The 23,035-nt window shown below is 42.6% G+C and overlaps 1 protein-coding gene across 10 annotated transcripts in view; it reads left to right on the top strand.

The window, feature by feature from the left end:
• The window catches only part of ZFPM2 (zinc finger protein, FOG family member 2), a 463,644-nt gene that overhangs the window by 192,591 nt on the left and 248,018 nt on the right, over window positions 1-23,035 (top strand). For all 10 annotated transcript variants that reach the window (XM_081012507.1, XM_081012504.1, XM_081012502.1 and 7 more), the window contains one exon: window positions 12,463-12,564. In XM_081012507.1, coding sequence (XP_080868633.1) covers window positions 12,534-12,564 — 31 coding nt within the window. In that variant the 5' untranslated portion in view covers window positions 12,463-12,533. The remainder of the gene's footprint in view (window positions 1-12,462; window positions 12,565-23,035) is intronic.

Here is a 23,035-nt window from a genome sequence, read left to right as displayed (position 1 = left end):
GCTTGTTTTTCTTTCTATGTATGTGTGTGCTTTAAAATAAGCAGGAAGGTCTAGTTATTCTTTTTAATGAAATATTTTCAATCAATAGTGATTTTCCCTCTCCCGAGCAATGTCTTTAATGACATATTTTCTGCTCTTCTAATGCTCGAGCAGTTGGGAGCAGGATCAGCATAAGGCAGCTATACCATACAGTAATCACTCTTGAGTTCAATAGGGAGGTCTTTACAGACAACTTTGTTCTTTTTTCTTAACGGGATTAAGAAGATCAGCTCTTTAAATTTCTTGCATATAACAGTGACATTTCCAGGGTGTGCTTAGACCAAAGAGTTCAAAGTGAAAGAATAATAAAAAAACCACCCAAAACCGAAAAGCCAATATGACTTTGTTTTTTACCTTGCTGGAGGAGCTGTTTCTGCAAATCGTCTATAAGCTTATTGACCTGCATCTTTGACTCCTTGTTTTCTCTGGATTTGGCTGGAGTGTAGACACTGATAGAGCACTGATAGAGGTGATTGAACAGCCCCCAGCTTTGCTTGGCACAAGGCCCCACAACTCCCCCAGGATTGACATTATCTTTTTCTGACAATACTTCATGTTTCTTCGAGCTTGCACTTCCTTAATTTTATTATTTATTTTTAATTCTTCCTGGAGCCTTTATGTATGTTTTTCAAGGAAATGAAGGGCACACTAATTCTTTTTGGTAAGCAGAGATAGTGTATAATACATGATGACATGTGTTCCCCAATGGAAGGGAAAAAGGAGGAAAAGGCTAATGTATGTAATAAACAGTACTTTTAAAAGATTTTCAAAGAATCATCAGCATCAAATTCCCGATGGTTTGTGCATATATTAACACTGAGGATTTGTATTGCAAAATCTATTACTTGATATATTTTGTCTGTACCATGAAAGTTTATTTGATCCAAAAAAATATGTGTACATAAGTAAACGTACTGCATGTGCAGCTGGAAAACATGGTTTCCTTTGCAGTTTTCTCTACTGCTCATATGCCCAAAGAGGCAAGCCTCTGTTTAGTTTAAAAAAGTAACTTGCCTCTTCAAAACTGGGAGCAATCTTTTTTAAATCAGCTTTTGGAATTCATCAGAATTTGCTTCTGGTTTTCCTTGGCCAGAAGTAAATGTAAGTGAATTAAATAGAATTACAAACATACAGAATCGAGTTTAGAACGGACTTGGTTGATCTCCACATTTGAACTCAGATTGGAATTACTTCTCTACGTCAGATAGAGGGTGATTCTGGTAGTAGTTCCCTAATCTTGGATCAAGTGCTGAGTGTTACAAGATCTAGATTCTTTTCCAGATGCCCTTCTGGGTCTTCATGAGAGTTCAATGGACTCGAACTATAGAGCTAGATGTAATAAGACCTTTTGCAGTGTGTGGTAATGATCCCCCTTTTTAAGAATCAGAAATGCTGAATTGGAGGTTGTTGGCATCTGTCTGTCTTGAGAGTCACTGGAGTGTGCCTGCAGGGGTGAAGTCAAAACTGCTGGAGAATCACAGCGCCTGCTGTGGCTGCAGAGACTGGTAACTCATAACTGCTGCCTCCCATGTTTGTTTTGCTTCATTAGTAGCACCAAACTGAACTCTCTGGGGCACAAGCCTGGACAGTGTGTATGGCGGTCCAGGGTTGCCCAGTTGACAAGACCCCCTTCTCGGCCTTGTTGGTGTGTTCCAAAGGAAAAGCAGAGAAATACATTTGAAGTGATCTATTAATTGGATAAGGACTATAAACTAACAGGAACAGAGTAATTTGCTCTCATCTAGCAGCCACTTTTGTACCAGGTAGTCTGTTTCCAATTTCATCCAAGAGTCAAGTATTCTTCCTTATGCTTTTGTTCTCAATGGCTTGCTGGTGGGGAATCCTAGAATATTGTTTAATAATAATGGACAGTCCTGACCCAAATAATTTTTTCATCGTAGTGTTAATACAGAACTGACTTTATCAGGGAAAATATTGTTGCATCAAATCTGTGGTGTTGGATAAATGCTCTTTATGACAGGATTACCACACAAGTTAGAATAAAAAAGTAGCCAACTGTCAGGGAACTGCCATCGGAAGGAAGGGAAGTGAAAGGGCTCACACAGGTTGGGAGAGACTCAGCAGCTGAAGAGGGAACCAGTAGGGGGAGAGGAGCTGGGCTGAGGGAAAGGGAGCTGGAGGGATGGCTCAGAGACACTTCCAGCGAAAACAGTGGGGAGGTTTCAGGACCTCCTGTAGGGACACCCACTCCTCGCCGGAAACTGTCACGCAGAGAGTCCAGAAGACGTGTTTCCGTTAAGGAGCTTTTATGTTGGAAGCGATTCCGAAAGCAACCACTGTCGGAATCTGCCAGCGACTGACGGAGCCATGTTTAAGGGGCTCCGTTACAGACAGAGGTTTGCAAACTTGACCAAACTCTGAGGGACTAGGATTTTACACACAAGCAGCTCATCGTCCCATCACAGCATTCCGACAGACTTCGTGAGCAGCTTGTGCAGGAGAAGGCATCATGAGCAACCCAGCCGGAACCGGAGAAGCAGGAGCTGGAGCGGGTCCAAGCCTGGAAGAAAGGTACCGGGTGTTGGAGGTCCAGCTAGCGCTGCAGACGGCGAGGCTTGAGGAGAGGAGGGCTCAGGATGCAGACAAAAAGGGGAAAGACACCCAGCTCGTCAGAAAGGTACCAGGATTGGTGCAGAAGTTTGGGGGGGAGCCCAAAGACTATCATGGCTTTCGGACAGAGATGCAATATGCCCTCAATCTGCAGTTTGATGAATTCCCTGACGAGGAATCAAGAGTGGCTTTCGTGATTGGGCATCTTGAAAAGGGGGCGAGAGACTGGGTTAGACCCCTGATGGCAGCGAATAGTGACGTCCTAAAGGACACGATGAAGTTCTTTCGCGCCATGGATCTGATGTTTTCCAGCGATATTGAACAGGGAGTGGTCCGCAGACAGTTAATGGCTTGCAAACAGGGGAGCCGATCTGTCCGTGAGTACTGGACTGAATTCACCATGTTGATCCATAAATTGGGGTGGGATCTATCGGCGGAACCCATTCAAATGCTTTTTGAAGAAGGGCTTTCTTCGGCTGTGAAAGACGAACTTTCCCGGGCGCCCAGGGCGGAGTCTATGGACCAGCTGACCAAATCAGCGCTGACCATAGGAGCGCGCCAGGAGGCGAGAGCATTGGAGAGGCGGGAAGGGAAGGGGGAACGTTGGAAGGAGTTCCGCATTCCAGACATTCCAGAGCCAACTTTCCCGCCGGCAGAGCCGATGGAAATCGGAACAGCGCGCGCGCGCGCAGTTTCAAAGCCCAGTGAGGGGGGAAAGAAGGAGGGAAAAGGCGCCCGGAAATGCTATCTCTGCCAACAGCCAGGTCACTTTGCCAGAGTCTGCCCCCAGAGGAAGGAATGGCAAGGGATGGTAGGAGCTGTGGAGGGAAGAGAGGAAGAAATACCGAAGCAAGTAAAAGCCAACGCCTGGCTGCCACCGTCGGGGCACAGCAGTCAGGCCAAAGAGCAGTGAAAGTGCCCACGCCAGAACCTCCTAAACCCGCCCTAGTGATAGAAGTGGCGCTAGAGCTGCCAAACGGACACCCTCTAAAGATAAAGGCGCTGTTGGACTCAGGCAGCTCCTGCAATTTCATGAGCAAAGAGTTTGCAGCTGAACACCAGATACAGACGATCCCTTTAAGCAACCCCCTGCAGGTGACCACGATCGATGGCAGGGAGCTGTTGGGAGGAGAAGTCAGCTTGCAGACCGTCCCAATGATAATGAAGGTGGCAAGGCACACCGAACTGATAGCGTTTAATGTGGCCACCTTGGGAGGAGCTCCCATTATATTGGGGATGAGCTGGCTAGCGTTACATGATCCGCTGGTGGGCTGGCATCAGAGAGTGGTTTCTTTTGGTTCAGCACATTGCTTAGAACACTGCAAAGAGGGAAAGGGTTTGGCAGGGGCCCAAGCCACCCTAGCAGGGACTGAAGTAACGGAGAACGTGAAGGTACCACGACAATACGCAGATCTCCGCGACGTCTTCAGCGAAAGGGAAGCTGACCAATTACCCCCGCATAGACCCTTTGACTGTCAAATCAATTTACTCCCTGGGGCACAGCTCCCTGTAGGCAAGCTGTACGCCATGTCAGACAGAGAGATGCAGGAGCTAAGAGAGTTCATTGACAAGAACCTGAAGAGAGGGTTCATCAGAGAGTCCAGGGCGGTGGGGGGCAGCCCAGTGTTTTTTGTGGATAAAAAAAACACGAACAAGCCGAGGCTTGTGTGTGACTTCAGGGCCTTAAATGCAGTGTCAGAACCAGTGGCTTTCCCTATGCCCAGGATTGACGACATTTTGACAAGGGTCAGGAAGGGAAAGATTTTTACTAAACTGGACCTAAGGGGGGCGTACAACCTGATACGAATAAGGAAGGGGGATGAATGGAAAACCACCATGTTCACCCCTTTGGGGGCATTTGAATATTTAGTTATGCCCTTCGGCCTACAAGGAGGCTCCGCGTGCTTTCAATCGTTTATGAACCACGTCCTGGGGCCTTTGCTTTACAAGAATTGTGTGGCCTTCTTAGACGACGTGTTGGTGTATTCTGAGAATGAGGAGCAGCATGTGAGAGACGTCAGAGAAGTGTTGAGCAGGCTGCAAGCCAACCAGCTGTGGGTGAAACTGGAGAAGTGTCAGTTTCATACCAAGGAGGTGGAATTCCTGGGGTATCGCCTGTCAGACAAGGGATTGGCCATGGATCCCGGCAAGGTCCAGGCGGTGCTGGAATGGAAAACACCCAAAACAAGGAAGGATGTGCAGAGGTTCCTAGGATTTGGGAACTTCTATCGTAAGTTCATCCGAAACTTTGCCCACCTGACGGCGCCCATTACGGACTGTCTCAGCAGTAAGAAGAAGTTCGTTTGGACTGAGGAGGCGGAGCGAGCATTTGAGGAACTAAAAAGGGCCTTCGCCTCGGAACAACAACTCCTGCATGTGGATTTACAAAAACCGATGAGAGTGGAAACTGACGCATCAGACAGAGCGATTGGGGCGGTGCTTCTGCAGCCAGGGAAGGAGGAGTCAGAGTGGAGACCGTGTGCCTTTTTTTCGCGAAAGCTGAACAAATCCGAGAGGAACTACACGGTGTATGACCGAGAACTACTAGCCATTCATGAGGCGTTCCGGAGATGGAGGCACCTGCTAATTGGCGCACAACATAAGGTGCAAGTGTGCACTGACCACAAGAACCTAGAGTATTGGAGGACGGCACGAGTGCTCAACCAACGGCAAGTGAGATGGGCCCAGGAGTTCTCCAAATTTAACTTTGAGATTTGTTACGTGCCAGGCCCAGAGAACATTAGGGCGGACGCTCTCTCACGCAAACCTGAATATTTGGAGGAGGAGGGAGCACCCGAAGAGAGACATGTCATTCCAGAGGACCGCTGGGTGTGTGGGGCGGCATTGGTGGGACAAAGAGAACTGGTAGAGGAAACAGAGAATGATGAATACGCCCAGAATAAGCTCAGAGGTCTTAGGGGTGAGGGAGAGGAACCAGGGGGTTTCGAGGAAAGAAATGGAGCTTTGTATTACAAAGGGGCACTGTATATCCCTGAAGGAGACTTAAGGGGGAGGGTACTCAAGCAGTTGCACGACAGCCCCACGGCGGGGCATTTTGGACAACACAAAACCATGTGGTTGGTCACCAGGGAATTTTGGTGGCCTAAGGTGAGGGAAGATGTACGGGAGTATGTAAGAGGGTGTGAGCAATGCCAGCGAGCCAAAGGGGAGAGGCGGGCACCGGCGGGGCTATTAGAACCCTTACCAACCCCAGAACGACCTTGGGAGGCAGTGTCGATAGATTTTATGACTGATCTGCCGAAGTCCAAGGGGAAAACAGCCATCATGGTGGTGGTAGACCTACTAACAAAGATGTGCCACTTTGTAGCCTGCTCGCATGCAGTCACGGCGGAAGAGACAGCGAAGTTATTTGTAGAACACATTTTTAGGTTGCACGGGGTGCCATTGAGGGTGGTCTCAGACCGAGGAAAACAATTTACTTCCAGGTTCTGGAGGAAGCTCATGAGCTTACTGCAGGTGGAGGTCAACTTTTCGACTGCCCGGCACCCTGAAACCAACGGGCAGGCGGAAAGAGCAAACGGGGTCCTCCAGCAATACCTGAGGTGTTATGTCAATGACAGAGAGAATGACTGGGTAGAAAAGTTGGCGCTGGCGGAATTTGCCTACAACAATGCCGAGAATGTGTCCACAGGGATGAGCCCCTTCTTGGCTAATTATGGGTGTCATCCCAGGGCTTTCCCAGGGGGAGAAGGGGAGAGATGGGGTGTCCCGGCAGCCGAGCATTTTGTAGAAGAAATGGAAGCAATCCATCGTCAGCTCCAACTCAACTTAGAAAGGGCGAAGGAAGAATACAAGAGGCAGGCAGACAAGAACCGAAGGGAAGGTGAAACCTTAAGGGTGGGAGATAGGGTGTGGCTGTCAACCCAAGGGTTGCCGTTCAAAGGAGGTTGTAAGAAATTAAGACCCAGGAGATTGGGTCCCTTTGAGGTCATTCAACAGGTCAACCCAGTGGCTTTCAGGCTCCGGTTACCCAACCACATGAAACTGCACCCAGTATTTCACAGGTCGTTACTGTCACCGTATGAGGGGGGACGAGAAGGGATGGCCACTCGGGGACCGGTCATAGAAGAAAGGGAATGCAGCAGCCATGTGGCAGAAATCCTCGACGCCAGATGGAAGGGGGACCAGGTGGAGTATTTGGTAGCGTGGGAAGGAGAACCGGAGTCAGAAAACACTTGGGTAATGGCAGAAGATATCAATGACGAGGTATTGATAGAAACGTTCCATCAAAGGTTCCCAAGGAAACCTCAGCCTGTGGAGAGGTTCCGGAGGGAATACTTTGGGACCACCGATGAGGAGGAGGAGTTGGAAGGATTCTCGGAATCGGAAGGGGAAGGGGAGATGGACTCTGAGGAGGAGGAGTACTTCGAGACCAGGAACCGCAACAGGTGGAGAGAAGTGTTCGGGACATCGGAAGATGAAGGAAGTTCATTCCGGGGTTTTGCCTCCTCACCGCCCGTAGAGGAGGGGGCGAGAGGGGATGAAGGGGGCCCTGGAGGGGAGGTGGATGTCAGGGAACTGCCATCGGAAGGAAGGGAAGTGAAAGGGCTCACACAGGTTGGGAGAGACTCAGCAGCTGAAGAGGGAACCAGTAGGGGGAGAGGAGCTGGGCTGAGGGAAAGGGAGCTGGAGGGATGGCTCAGAGACACTTCCAGCGAAAACAGTGGGGAGGTTTCAGGACCTCCTGTAGGGACACCCACTCCTCGCCGGAAACTGTCACGCAGAGAGTCCAGAAGACGTGTTTCCGTTAAGGAGCTTTTATGTTGGAAGCGATTCCGAAAGCAACCACTGTCGGAATCTGCCAGCGACTGACGGAGCCATGTTTAAGGGGCTCCGTTACAGACAGAGGTTTGCAAACTTGACCAAACTCTGAGGGACTAGGATTTTACACACAAGCAGCTCATCGTCCCATCACACCAACTTTTGACCAGACATATTTATTAATGGCAGTTAATTTATTTTGATTTATTCCTCACCTCATCCCCTCAGGGTGAGTTACACTTTCAAAACAGCACCTAATCCAATAAAATTTTAATTACTGGGGCAGTGTAGCTGTTGAAGGAGTACTGAGTAGTGGTAAATATACCAAATACAGTGGTGCCCCGCAAGACGAATGCCTCGCAAGACAAAAAACTCGCTAGACGAAAGGGTTTTTCGTTTTTTGAGCTGCTTCGCAAGACGATTTTCCCTATGGGCTTGCTTCGCAAGACGGAAACGTCTTGCAAGTTTGTTTCCTTTTTCTTAACACCATTAGTACAGTTGCGACTTGACTTCGAGGAGCAACTCATAGAACGCGGTGTGGTAGCCTTTTTTGAGGTTTTTAAAGACTTTGGTGATTTTTGAAGCTTTTCCAAAACTTTCCCGACACCGTGCTTCGCAAGACGAAAAAAATCGCAAGACGACAAAACTCGCGGAACGAATTAATTTCGTCTTGCGAGGCACCACTGTAATATGATTCAAAGAAGCTACGTAAGCATACAGGTGAGAGAACCAAGAGAAACTGGAGCTTTCTTTTGAGGTTTTTCCAGCTGCAGCTCCTAATTCCCCAAATGTACACTGTAGTTCAACCCTAAAAATGGCTTCCCTCTTCAGCTTTCGGAAGGGCTAATCTAGTTGTGTACACAATTCTGTTCCTTGTGCAACTAGGCACATGCAGAGCTTTTTGATTCAGTGGCCTTTTATTTCATAAGCAAGATCTAATCTTAGGGTTGTGGTGGAAATCCCCAAAAGTGAAACTGGGTACATTCAGGAAACTGTGAAATACTTCAGGATCAATATTAAAGATGATTTCATGTTTGGATACACTCTTCTCAAGTTCTGACGTACGGTTTTCACATAATCCCATTGGGCAGCATAATACTGGCTGCTGTCTATCCCATGGAATGTGACTGTTCTTGTTCCTCCACCCCCCTTCTCTCTCTGTGTGTATTTGGCAGCTATAAAGCTATGTGCTTCAAGTATAAAAGCAACATACTGCTTGTCACCAGCACTTTAAAAAATGTCACTTTGTAAGTAATAAGCACCAATTACTAAGTGATAGGCGGCAGTCAGGAGAAAAGAGCAGGAAAATATGGGGTATAAATGGTGCTAAATGAGTGCGGCAGAGAACCTGCAATTCTACAGTCGTCGTCCCCTACTCCTTTTGTCCCATTTCTGTCAGACAAAGCTGGGTATGGCTAAGAAAGGAACTGACATAAAAGAGATTTTTAAAAAAAAAAAATCAATTAAATTAAAAAATAACAGAACCCCTGTTTTACTGAAATGCAGCTCAATACTACAATAATTACCGTATTTTTTGCTCTATAAGACTCACTTTTTCCCTCCTAAAAAGTAAGGGGAAATGTGTGTGCGTCTTATGGAGCGAATGCAGGCTGCGCAGCTATCCCGGAAGCCAGAACAGCAAGAGGGATTGCTGCTTTCACTGCGCAGCGATCCCTCTTGCTGTTATGGCTTCTGAGATTCAGAATATTTTTTTTCTTGTTTTCCTCCTCCAAAAACTAGGTGCGTCTTGTGGTCTGGTGCGTCTTATAGAGCAAAAAATACGGTACGCACATGGATATATTGTTGGCTAACTGGATGTTTTTCTTTGAGGACTTTCCTTCTTAAATCATAGTGAATCCCATAGCTCTTAAATCAGTGGATGTAATGCTTCCTAAAAACCTAACATAGGAACACCCCTGAAATTTTTTAACCTCCAAGAGTGAGATAGGAATTATTTACATGTCATAATCTCTCACTTAAATCTGCTTAAATCTCAATGTACTTTTTCCCACCAGGTGGTGGATCATTTGAAGAAATGATGAGGCAGCTACAGTTTTCCAATTGTGTTTTCAAGTTTCAATTTCTGATAGAGGGACTTAGAGAAACCTCCCCTTTCCCCCATTTTTTTCCAATTTGATTCCAACACTGTGTTGTGAGAGGAACACTTCCTGCAGTTCTGTATTTCCAAACCCATTAGATAGACTTGTACATGGAGAAGGTTGTGGCAACGTTGTTTATATTATCAGAACTGTAAATTACTTAGGCATGCCTGAGCAATTTGATATTTGTGGATTCCAGTGTGAACTGACAGAATCTGATTCTCCTAAATGACTGTGTAGTTAGATTTCCACTGACTTTTCTATCTCCTGAATGTCCTGTTCAAAAATTCTATCAACATTTGTTTAAAACACATATTTTTTAAAGAAAATATGCTTGAAAGTATATATTTAAATACTCATTCATGAGAAACTTTAAAAATTAGCAAATTCACGTGGATACAGGACAGTTTTATGGGCAAATAAATGCAAAAGTGTCAGACTAGAAAATGATTAAAATCAATCATTCCTAAAGTCCATTGCGAGAACTTTGGGCAGATTGCAAACAATAACCCGTTAAAGTGAAAAATACTATGCTCCCAAGAATGTATCTGCTTTTGGTGTGTCATGATTCACTGCAAAATTAATTTGGCTCTGAAGTCATGATCTGAAATACTTGCGGGGGTTCTGATAATGACCTCTTCTTGTACTCTTGCTTCACTTGACTGTTTGTCTAAACAGCACCCCTTTTGCATTTGGGACTGAAGTGTGTTTGAACACCTCCAAACTTGAGAAGTTCCCCATACACGAAGCCAGTGTTATATAGTTCCATGATACACACCCATACAATATAAGATATGAGCTCTCTGAAATTTACATACTGATGTTGATGTGCCATATCTCACTGCAGAGGTAGCCTCTATCTTATGCTTTACTATGGCTGAATAGGTCGGAATAGAAGGAGCTGTTTTTCAATTCTCACTGAAATCAGCTGGATTATATAGTACATTGTCTTTTTTGCTGAGATAATGTTACACCATTGCTGATGGTGGGATGAGGTGGATTAAGTTATTTGCACCTATTGAAATCAGGCTGAAAACTGTGACAAATTTAGCATGAATCCAGCCAAATGAAAAGTGGCTTCAGTTAGCTTGGTTGTACTGTTTAAAATTAGGTTGGAGGCTATAACTTGAGCCTTCACTGATAATTGTTTTTAAATCAGCACTGAGTATTTGTATTTTTACTGACTTAGGGCAGTAAATTTAGCAGGTACTAGGTGCTTGCATGATATTTCCTTTACTTTGTGAAAATTATTGTTGTCTTTCATTTTTTTCCTTTTTGCCATGTTCAGACTGCCAGGGATCAGTGTAGACCTCTGAAGACCAGCTGCTGGAAATAAGCAAAAGGAGAAAGCTGTTGCCTTCATGCCCTGCTCCTTTTGTGGGCTTCCCAAACGCACCTGACTGTTTTTTGTTAGAAACAGAATGCTAGATGAGATGGACCTTTGGACTGATCCAGCAGGACTCTTTTTGTTCTTATATTATTAAGGCCCGTTGTGGTTCCCTGCAGTGTGTACACATAGTATGGGCATGTAAATAGCAGGAACAAAAGGAGAGCTCTCTCATGGCGCTCCAAAATTTGATGTATTTATTTATGATGCTCTGTAGTGTCACTTTGAAACAGAGTTTCCACTGTAATTTTCTGTTTGGTAATACTGGTAATTTAGTTTTACATTTATGCTTCCTGGAAGAGTAAACTTGAACTCCATTCCAAACTTTTCACATTTCCCTCTCTTCTTGTAGGCAGCTTTCTGTTTGTAACTAGAAGTCCTTTACCAAAAGCTATCTTGTCTGATGATAAAACCATGAGTGTATGAAGCTCACACATTTTTCATCTCTTTTATGACCTTATCTTTCAGGAGCGGCTTCTGTGAAGGTATCCTAACTATAGAAAGCACCTGGAAAACATATATGATATCTGTACTGTGATAAGCAGTTGTGAACAAGAAACTAGACCTGTCAGTTCTGAACTGTTCATTGTTAAAAAAAATACTTTGTAGATTTAGCCGATTGCAAAATACATTATAGGGGGACGAACAGCTGCTGTGATACTCAGTCAAGAAAGCTCAATAGTTACTATTGCATAAGAATTTTTTATGAGAGACTTATATTGAGGGGATGTGCATGGATTACTGTAGTGTGAAGAATGCCTGTATGACACTAGAACTTCAGTCCTAAATGGATCTGATTTTGTTAGGACTTCCAGATTTGTGTCTTTTGGATAGCAAAGTAGCATCCTGATTCCCCCCCCCCCCAAAAAAATGTGACACTTCCAATTATATGTAGGGGGAAAATTACTGCCTGTGTGCAAACAATGCTATATTCTGTTATGCTGTCGGTAAATCACAATCCCAGCTAATAGGCCACAAAGTTTACTCAGCATTTATTTTCTAAAATGTGCTAAGGTTCAAACCTATCTCCTAAGGACTGCCTTCTGAGCTAGATGTATTTCCCACCTATGAAGTGGAAATTTTTAAAGAATCTCATGGATTTCTGTTTTCTTGCTGAAAATCTGTGCTGTCCTTTTTTTCTCAGAAAACGCATAATCCCTTCCCCACCTCCAAATCTGCCCCCAATCCACATCTGCATCATACAGGCCCATAATTAGTTTTACCCCACAAATCCCCTCAAATTAAATGTTTCTATGTTGGGGAAGGCTGATACAGACTTTTGAAGCTGTGAACAAGCTTCAGGGATTTGATTCTTATAAACTATTGTAGGATTTATTGACATTTTAATAACTCCTTAGATGCAAACGTGCTAGAATATTGTTATTTTAAAAAATAAGATTGTTAATTTTATTGTCTAGTAGAGAGACTGTGTGTGTATGTGTATATATATATATATATATATATATAATATGCAGTTAAAATGATTAATTTCATTGTCTCGTGTTTGTGCTTTAAGATGGAGAAAGAGAGAGTAGTAGGAAGCAGAGGATGTTAATTCTGTGTATTTCCTTGGCAAATTGATAGGTGATGAAGAGGGCAGCCAAGAAGCAGCAGATTCTGACGGGGATGCACGGTTGGAGAAACCTGGACCACTTATGCTTGAAACAGAAGACTGGGATGGGCCAGGTAGGAATATATTGCTATATAGATAAATGAACAGCCAGCACTGCAAGACTCAATGCTCCCTCCACCTTGCCAGTTGACCATAGTGAATGTTGCATATCATTTTATTTTTGCAAGGACCTTTCTTGGATTTTTTTATAGGTGAGTAGCAAGATAAAGGGGTTCTACTTTCGTCTCCATGAAAAGTGGAAAACAAAAGTTTTATGTAATTGAAAATATATAGCAAAAGATGCCTTTTCCTTAGCATTTTATTTATTTATATTTGCTAGGTAGAGATTTCGGGGTCAATACCAAAAGGCAATGATCTGTCCAATGTAGCATTAAGTAAACATCCCATCAGCGCAAGGATTTTTACTTGTGCAGTGGGACTTCTCCCCCTCTCCTCTCCCTGCATGTTCCCTAATTCTGGTCCAAGGGTTCCCCCAACTCCCCAGAACGGTTTTCAGGAGGGCATGGAGCATGTGCATGGGTGAAAGGGATGGAGACTCAAGTTGCATAAGTGGTAACCTTGTGCTGATGGGACCTGTTAGTTGGATACTGCCTCACGTGTAGTAATTCTTCCAAATATTAGAAGAAGTGTTATACTGAAATGGTGTCTGGTTTGCACCCAACATACACATTCTACTTTGGAAAAAGTCATGTGTGAAACATGACTCTTGAGTGTAAACACCTCCAAAGCCATTTTTATAATCATTGGTATGGCATTTCTGAGCATGCAAAGTTGTTTACCACCCTTAGCTTATCCAACAGCTTGAAAAATACATTTATTTATTTAAACATTTTTATTTTATTTATTTTTATTATATTTATAGAACGCCCTTCATCATAAGATCTCAGGGCAGCTCACAGAATAAAATACAGGATAAAAATAAGTAAATAATTAAAACAAAACAGCAAAACACTCCCTTTTCATACATTTAAAAGACTGTAGAATATTAATCAGCCAGAATATTAAACCAGCTTTCTCATTAGGTTTTAAGGTGGTGTACAACAAAATTTAAAGGTATAGCCATCAGACATAAAAATTATGAAAATGAAATGCAGCAAAAATCTGGGAACCTAAGTAAGGTAAACCAATCTCATAAACCTGGACTGGTAGCTCATTGGCACCCTGTGTAGCTCCTTTAAGAGCCGTGTAATTTGTGCATGATAGAATATCTCAGTGATTAGCCGAGTGCATGAGGATACAGTAATCAGTAAACTGAGCAGGGATTTAAGCTTGAGTTAGCATGCTATATCTGCTAGGGGTGTGCATTGACTCTGTGTGAGTGAGGGCCAAATAACAAGGGAAACCAGGGTGCAGAATCATCATGAGTAGTCCACTTGAGGTGGCCTATGCTGCCCGTCCTAATTCTGGTCGCAGCAGTTGTGTAGGGATGATCAACCCTATTTGATTTCTTAAGACATTCCTACTCCAAGTGGTGCCCCTAGCATCAAAATTTCCATATTTGTCCAGAAGGATACAATGGTTGATGGTATATATTGTTGCTGAGACATCAAGAAGAACCAATGTAGTCACTCTGTCTTTGCCCTTGTCTGCAGAGATCATCCACCAGGATGACCAAAGCAGTGACAGTACTGAACTCTTATCTGAAGGCAGATTGAAACATATCTGACCACCCATTCTGTCCTTGGTCACTGGTAGCCACATATTTCACCCAATGAACTATGTGACTTGGCTATGGGGAGTCTAAATAAGCACTAAGTACCTCTCAAATCAATTGCTCAATGTTATCAAAACTATCATACCACAGATTCTGTCTGTATGTGTCTTTGCTTCTACATGCATCACCATTTAGTCTAAAGGATATACTTTAGACTAGCAAGCAGTATGTGGAATGTTTTGTTAGCATTTCTTAGGGAGGGAGCTGGATTTTTTAAAAAAAGATTTCAGGTGGGCATTACTCTATTTTCCTTCCCTCTCGCCTGCAATCCTGAGCATACTTACATGAGAGTAAGTACAATTGAACTCAGTGGGGCTTCCTACTGCGTAAGTATGCATAGGATTGTGGTGTTAGCAGCCACTTAGAACAGTGGCATTAAAAAATGTTATCTGGTGACTGCCAATTGTTTTCTTGAAAATGTTCTTGGAATGACACTATGTGGCCATGCAGCATTGCTTCAGAGGCATTCTGGGATAAATGTCATGACCTAAAGTCATTTCAGGAGTTTTCTAGGTGGGGTGGAGATGCATAAGCAACAACAAAAAATAGCATTTTCAACTTTGTTTTTCAAAAAGAGAAAGCATTGTCACTTCATGATATGATAAGCACTTGTTGTCACACTGAGGTTCAACTGTATACACACATACCTGGAAGTAAGTACCATTGAAGCCAGTGGGGCTTACTTCTAAGTAGACATGTATAGGATCACACATTAAACAAACTTTTGGCTCAGCACAAATTTCTGTACAATCATTTCCTAGATCTTCCTTGGAGTGTACCTGTAACTTTCAAAACTCTAATGAGAAGCAGCACCAACTTTTAGAGCCTGTTTATTGCTCTTTTAAAGACAGTAGCAGTACTTCCTTAAATTATTTTTTTGGCTGGAAACTAAAGAGCTATTATCTAGTTTCAAACTCTGAGCTTACATTTAGAAGCACGTTGAGTTTAACAAATGGATATGGCAGCCAATGATGTTTTCAAGGACTTTTCTTATCAGTTTTCATTTGATATAAATCATTTAACACACCCTGGTCATTGACTTCAGAGTTAAGAGAGAAACCTGTGGACTGCAATCAATAAAGTGTAAGAGCTTCGTGTTTAGGCAGAAATCTAAGCTAATATTTTCTCTTACAAACAATATAAACAGTGCAAATGCAACATGATAGAGCTGGAAAAAGGTGGCAGTTTCAGCGACATGAATAAGAATGACCCAGACAGCCATTAGCTGTAAATAATGCAAAACTTGGTTTGTGGAACAAAAAAGCGTAAAGGATTAGATTTGTTTTTCAAATGATACTGAGGCGTCTCTTCCCTTGAATGCAGTTGAGTTTTGCCTTATGTAAAGATGTCAAAATTCATTCTGTAATTATTAGCATAACTGATAGGTGTATAATGGTGACCATATTTAAACAATAATTTCCTCAGAATAGCCATGTCTAAAAATGGAGAATATTCTCTTCAAAAGGGTGAAGGAAGCCCGAACTCTTTGTAGAAATAATTTATAATGCAACAACAACATTTTCATTAAAAAGGCCTCTTATATTTCAATCACATTTTCATCCTTGCTTGACTTTGCAAATTACTGTGTTCTGTGTATGAAGAGGAGCAGAACTCCAGCAGTAATTTTCTGAAACCAGCAGGTGGAAAATATAGTGCAAACAAAAATGAAGATACAGTATATCTGATTATGATGATGTTATTTATAATGTTGTTAATGATATACAAAAATATGCCTATATTTCACACAAAGCACTGCAGCATTATGTAAAAACAAGATTTGGCACTAAAATATATTATAATATATTTCATGGAAAACATTTTTAACCAAAAAGATCTCCTTAGCAATGAGACATTGTTGTTTTAGGTCACTCCTCCTGCCACCATAAATAAAATACACTTGAAAAATTCTACTTTCTATGTTACATTAACTGTACAAAAAAAATTGTGTATAACTTTAAACTTTGGTTATCATTGTCTCCAAATGAAAATGATGTTGGAATGTATAGAAATTTTGAATCTTTTCAAGGCAAGTGGGTAAATTATATGATCTATGAATGGGGAAATTGTTTGAGTAAAGCTAGAAATTAAATATTTTTGGCTACTACCTATGCACGAAGCCATTGAGCAAACCCTCAGCATGGCATTTCATATATTGTTGTCTGTGAGACTTCAGAAGCTCTGTTGCACCAGGGAAGTTAGAGTAGCCAAATTCCAGAAGAGAAAGTGGCAGTATTAACCAAGAAAGTGCCCAAAGGCCAAACAGTTTCCGCAGTTTCAGGTTGAGTGCACCCGTGACAGCATTGTCTCACTTGGCAGTATAACAAATGAACATGATCAGGAACCTTGCTTCATCAACATCTACTGTCTACAAGCCATAAAGGGAAGTGAACAGAAAACTAACAGTGAGCTGGAGTGAACAGACGTGCTGGAGGGCTCCTAGACAGAAGACCACAGGAAATTGACTCTGGAAAGGATCTGTCCCCAGATATCCTTAAAACTGTCAAAAAATAAAAGAAGCCACTAAGACTGCCATCTTGTGCATTCTTGGAAATAAATCCCACTGAAATCAGTGGGGCTTACTTCTGAGTAAATGTGGATTGGAATGAACTTTCCTGCTGATTTGAATTATGTGCAATCTGAATCATTTTTCTTGAATTAAAAGATTGAGGTTCTATGCAGAAGAATTATGATTTTCTGGGAATCATTTATTCATAAGAAATGTCCAGCCTAGTGAAGAATTGAACGAAACATGAGTAGACCATATTAATATTCTGATGTAAGCTGACAAATAATAGCTGGTTTTGTCATGTGTGGATTATGAAGTGTGCCATTTTAGTGAAATGTGTGCTGGTGATATCCTTCTGTGTACACTATGTACATGATTTGGGGTGGGGATTGGGTTTTAAATGTTTCTTTTAATAGGTTTTCTGCAACACCCTCTCGCTCTTTATAAATTACTATTTTATTTGGTGCTATAAATGAATTCAGGGAGGGGAAAAACAGGTAGAGTGTTTGGTGTACATTAGGATGGCTAGTTAGGAAACAGACACTGAAAATGCAGGATCTCCTTTTTACAAAATCAATCCTGAGAAGGACTTTGAGATTACAGTTCTGATTTTGTTTCCTTTTTGATTGGGGAAATGTGGTAGATATGGGATCTTGGAAAATGCTATTTGATGTAAATTAACAAAAATCCATGAAACACAGTTAACCATAGATATAGTCTGACAGTAAGAAGAATATTGTGAAGAAGCAGAGGAAATCATAGGGCGGCTGTGTGTTACTCTGCCGGTGAATCGGTATTATCTCAGCTATCAGATAATGCAGTTATCATTAATTTTCACATTTGCATTTCAATCTTGGGAAGGAAATGACTCTTGCTGGATGAAGATAAGAGCTCTGTACCACTATAATGAACCATCATTTTATCCTGATGCTTTGTATCCATATGAAAATGAGGCTGGGTGTTGGTGTAGTATGTGAGGAAGAGTGTGTGTGTGTTGGGGGGGGTGTCATAGAAAAATTATAACAAAGTGCCAAAATTACTACGACTTCAGAGTCCTTTATGAAACAAGAGGCAGTCAAAATAACACCTTCTATAGTGAAGTGGATTAAAAGAAGAAAGCCTGACACCCCTGTTGCTGGATAAACTGGAGATGAGGGGCAGGGTAGGGGAACCTCATTGAATCATAAACATGTAATTCCAGCTTCCATCATCTAAATGAAGTATCCCAAGAACTGGAAGACAGCAGGCAATCTAACGCCCCCTTCTGCCGTTTATTGAAATGTTTTGAAGTTATAGGGGAGCCATACCTCACAAGCCTCACTACAGTGAACCACCATTGGTTCTTACAAAGACAAAACTTGTTCTATCCTTCACTCTGCATTAACAAAATATTTTGCCATAGTTTTCTTCCCTGAAACATGAGCTGGGTTCCATGAGCTGCATACTCAATGGATTGTTTTTCTCTGAAAGCCAGCCTCCCATCCTATAGGATCAGTGTTTTTGAAATTCCTCCCAAACCACAATCCTATACACGGTTACCTGGAAGCATGTTCCATTGAACTGAGTGGGGCATACTTCTATACAGAGAACAGATTGTATCCAACAAAATGATACTTGGAATAGACCCATTAGGTTATATCCAATACAGTGGTACCTTGGTTCTCAAACTTAATCCATTCCGGGAGTCCTTTCGAACCCAGAATGGTTCGAAAACCAAGACACAGCTTCTGATTGGCTGCAGGAGCTTCCTGCACTCAATCAGAAGCCGCGCCAGATGTTCAGCTTCCAAAAAACGTTTGCAAACCGGAACACTCACTTTCGGGTTTGCGGCATTCAGGAGCCAAAACGTCTGAGTACAAAGCTGTTCGACAACTCAGGTACGACTGTATTAGTTCTACTTAGAGTAGACTCATTGAAAATAATGGACATTACTAACTTGACTCCTTTAATTTCAGTGGGGCTGCTCCAAGTAGAACTAAATTGGATACAACCCATTGAAATTAGTCATGTCCATTGTTTTCAGTGGGTATACTCTGAGGAGCACTTACCTTGGATACAACCCAATGTATAGGATTACACTGGTTTACCACCTGCGGACTGGTGTTGGAGAAGCACAACTCCCAAACTGTGTTGGTTGTGCTCATCTAGTTGTGGGATTCTTTGGATCAAAGCTGACTTACAAATACTGTATCAGGGTTATCAATTATTAGGCATTGGGTAGATCATTGGCTATTGGCCTAAAATGTTAATACATTGACTTAGGAATCCAGGAATGAATGCTGGAATTTTGCTATTGAGGAGTGGGAGGCAGGGGCTCTGCAGAAGTCTTTCAACCCATGACGGTTTTGCCAATGGTGCTATGTCCAGATACTTGAAGAATGAGTGTACATCCAGCACATGTCATTCCACTGCAAGCCCCACCCACCAATACCATCAATGGTGTCCTGAGATGGTGCCCTGCCTGTTGCTCCCTATCTGCAAGTCACTGCCTGGGACCACTGCAGGGTCTGTAGTGTGCAAAGCAGGATGCTAGGTTATGAGAAAACATCCACTACTGAAGGAAAAACTGTACTATGAAAATAGGTTGGGGGTTTTAAGAGCACTTGCATTTTGGTGGTCTGTAATTTGATGGTTCTCTATACAGTGGAACCTCGGGTTGCGGACGTAATCTGTGATGGAGGCACGTCCACAACCCATAGCGTCCGCATCCCGAAGCGCCACATTGGCACGATTCGGCTCTTCTGCGCATGCGCAAAGCGTGATTTAGCGCTTCTGCACAGGCGCAAGCAGCGAAACCTGGAAGTAACCTGTTCCGGTACTTCCAGGTTTCCTGCGGTCCATAACCTGAAAACACGTAACCTGAAGCGTCTGTAACATGAGGTATGACTACTTCCAGTTTAGGACACAGATGCCAAACTAAGAAGAACAAAAAAAAAAAAAGCTATGGTACATCTTAGGAGATTTCTCTTCATGTTGAAAGAAAGAGCTGTGATGCTGCATGTCCCAGGAAAACCAGTTTTGTACTTCTGACCTCTGACTGTGTGTATGTAGAGTCAGAGCATCTCTTTTCACACCCAAATGTACTTCCCTGCTATTCTCTCTTTTTGCCACAAGAGTGTTGAGGAGAATAGCATGGATTGAGGTCAGATTACTGTGTTAGATGAACAGAAGGAGCACCACAGATTCCCTGGTCAGAGCCCCCCCTAAGTGTGAACAGAAGGGTCAAAGTCTTTTGTGGGTAATTGTTTCTCTTATTGGACTCATAAACATAAGTGTGGCAATACAATGTAAACACATAAGCATAAGGGACAAGCTGTCAGGGGAAAATCCCATTTTTGGACATGGTACATAATATAGTAAAGACATTTAGAAGTTCAACTTTCTGTTGGCTGTGCAGTGAAGGACTTAGAGTTTGAAATTCTATTGGGAATCAACAGACATCTGCATTACAATACACTGTTTCTTGTAGTTTCATGCACCAGGGGACCCGCAGAATCTGGCAGGAAGCTTTGCACTTTTCAGCTGTCTCCACTGTATTTTGGTCATAAAGGCAATCACATACTCTGGTAATTGCATAGGACTAGGAAACAATGTCAGCTTCTGGAAGCAGATGGGTTGAGAATCAAAAGGGGCATGTAATTGGTCCACAACCATTTTGCTCTTTGTTGTGTTTTTCTCATTAATTCTGCCAAGATTATTCCTGCATAGCAACAATTTTTCTTGAACTGTTGAAGGACGGGTGTGTTAATATACTGAACAAGTATGCCCAACATGGAATCATTTAGAAGGAAAACTACAGTCCAACAAGTACATGCAAACAAAGAGTGAGCTAGGAGAATGCCAATTCTTTCTGAAATTATGTAGTGTTTCTACTGATTTCAATTATGTATCCCATGTTTTTACACATAATAATATTTTCTCTAGTGAAATTTTCTTCAGTGCTGTTGGAATCTGCCTTGCCTGCCTTTTTCTTCTCTGGACATACTAGAGCAGATGGAATAATCTAACTACGATTGAAACAATATATTTGTTGATATTTTCAGTGCAACCATTAAAAATTTTATGTTCCTGTTAATTCAAATAATACATAATTTACCAGATGCAGTGGTCAGGCAATAAATAGGATTATGGTGCATGTTATGTCTAATATTTATCATATAGGAGCTACTAAGTATCCCTCTGTTTGATAAGCTAGTTTTCAGCTTGTGAAAACAGCTGAACATGGGGTATATGTACTTAAAATGTTGACTGTATGTTTCAGCATTGGAGGATGCAATCCATAGGATTAGGGTGCAATCCTATGGCAAGAACCGCAATAAGTGCAGCAGATCTCAGGTTCAGCCAGCTAATTCCTGGCTAAGCCAGGGTTAAGTTCCCAACCCTGGCTCAGCCAAAGATACACCAGTGTAACTTGTTCCTCATGGCTCAGCTGGCTAAGCCAAACCTGACTGGGCCAAAGCCAGTGTAAGTCCCCACCCCCACCCCAGAGGGGCATCCTGGTGGCAGGATCAAATAGAAGCAGACTTGGGCTGAATCATAAGCCCATTCAGCTCAGTCACGTGACCTGACAACCTAGTGTAGAACACTATTTTAAAGTATTGTTGTCCCCCCCCCCCCCACTGGTTTAGGCAGAACAACAGAACTGTTCCTGAATGGGGTTTGGATCTGGTTTAACTTTATGTTGGCCTAGCAGTTCGAAAGCACGTCAAAGTGCAAGTAGATAAATAGGTACCTCTCCGGCGGGAAGGTAAATGGCGTTTCTGTGCACTGCTCTGGTTTCGCCAAAACCGGCTTAGTCACGCTGGCCACATGACCCCGAAAAACTGTCTACGGACAAACATCGGCTCCCTTGGCCAATCAAGCGAGATGAGCGCTGCAACCCCAGAGTCGTTCATGACTGGATTTAACTGTCAGGGTTCCTTTACTTTATGCTGTCTTGGATTATGCCAGCTTCTTGTGCATAGGATTGCTCCATGTGCTTAGGTTTGTCAGTCTGCACTTCAGTGTCTAATGCTAATGTTTTAGAATGTGCGTTTTCTTTTTCTTAATTTTTTTCCTGTGAACTGCTTTGGCATTCTCTGAATGAAAGGCAGCATACCGATGATCTGACAGTCTCAAAATGCTTCCATTTTAGGTAACTGTACTATTTCAGCTTCTTTGTGCCTGGATTTTAATGAAAAACTGGATCTTGTGCTATGTGTTTGCATTTTCTGACAATGTACCATTAGAGCTCCTGTACCTTCCAGCTCCTATTTACTCCTTTTCCACTTCCTTTCTCCACCCAAACTTCCATGTGTCATTTCCCGTACCCTTGTACCCATTTTGCCCTGGCCCTATTTATCCTTTCCATGTCCCACTTCTTCCTTCCTTCCTTGTAGTCCCTTCTTACATCTTTACATCCTGTGTGAAGGGTCATAGCTCAGTGGTATAGCACCTGCTTTGCATGCAGATGATCTCAGGTTTGAACCCTGGTACCTCTAGGTAGCGCTGGAAGAGAAACCTGTCTGAAACCCCAGAGAGTCTCTGCCAATGTAGACAGTACTGAGCTAGATGGACCTGACTCAGTGTAACGCCGCTTCCTATGCTCCTATTCACATTCCATTTTATTCCTTCTCTATATTCCAGTGTTATTCCCATTCCACTTAAACTACTAACTTTTTTTCTCAAATCTTCCAGCTGCTTTCTCATCTTCTTTCCTACTTGCTTCACTCCTTTTCTCAACAAGTTACCGGTATATCTTCCTACTTCTCTACCCCTAGTTCAGTGGTTTTCAAACATTTCCCCCTACAGACCAGTTGAAAATTGCTAAGACCACTTATTGGCTTTTCTGCCTGTTGTGGCAATTGCAGTGCCTTCTGCTAGTAGCTGTATGATTTCTAACCGCATTCTCTTTTTTTTTACTATTTTTATTTCTTATATTTATTGTATCACATATTACAATATTAAATAATAAAAGACAATATTACAAATAAAATAAACAATAAAAATCCAATTAAAAATCAATGCACTAAGCCTGCTGCTCACAGCCACTGTTCCTACTTTTCTTCATGTCATGGGCCAGCTGAATGAAGCTTATGGATCATGGGTGATCCATGGACCACAGTTGGGAACTTCTGCCCTAGCTCCTGTCTCACACACTTTCCATCCTGCCCTTAAGCATGCTTTTACATTTCCCGCTAGTAGGCAAACCCTGATTTCCAGAAACTAATGCCAAAATCAGCTAGAGAGGGAGGCAAAGATAGATTTTCTTATTAAGATTTTTTTCAAAGAGGATGAGAGACAAAGCTTTCTCCATTCTCTGCTT

This window comes from Podarcis pityusensis (genome assembly GCF_964106645.2).
Source record: "Podarcis pityusensis genome assembly, chromosome: 7".
NCBI lineage: Eukaryota > Metazoa > Chordata > Lepidosauria > Squamata > Lacertidae > Podarcis > Podarcis pityusensis.
This window is presented reverse-complemented; position numbering and strand designations above follow the sequence as displayed.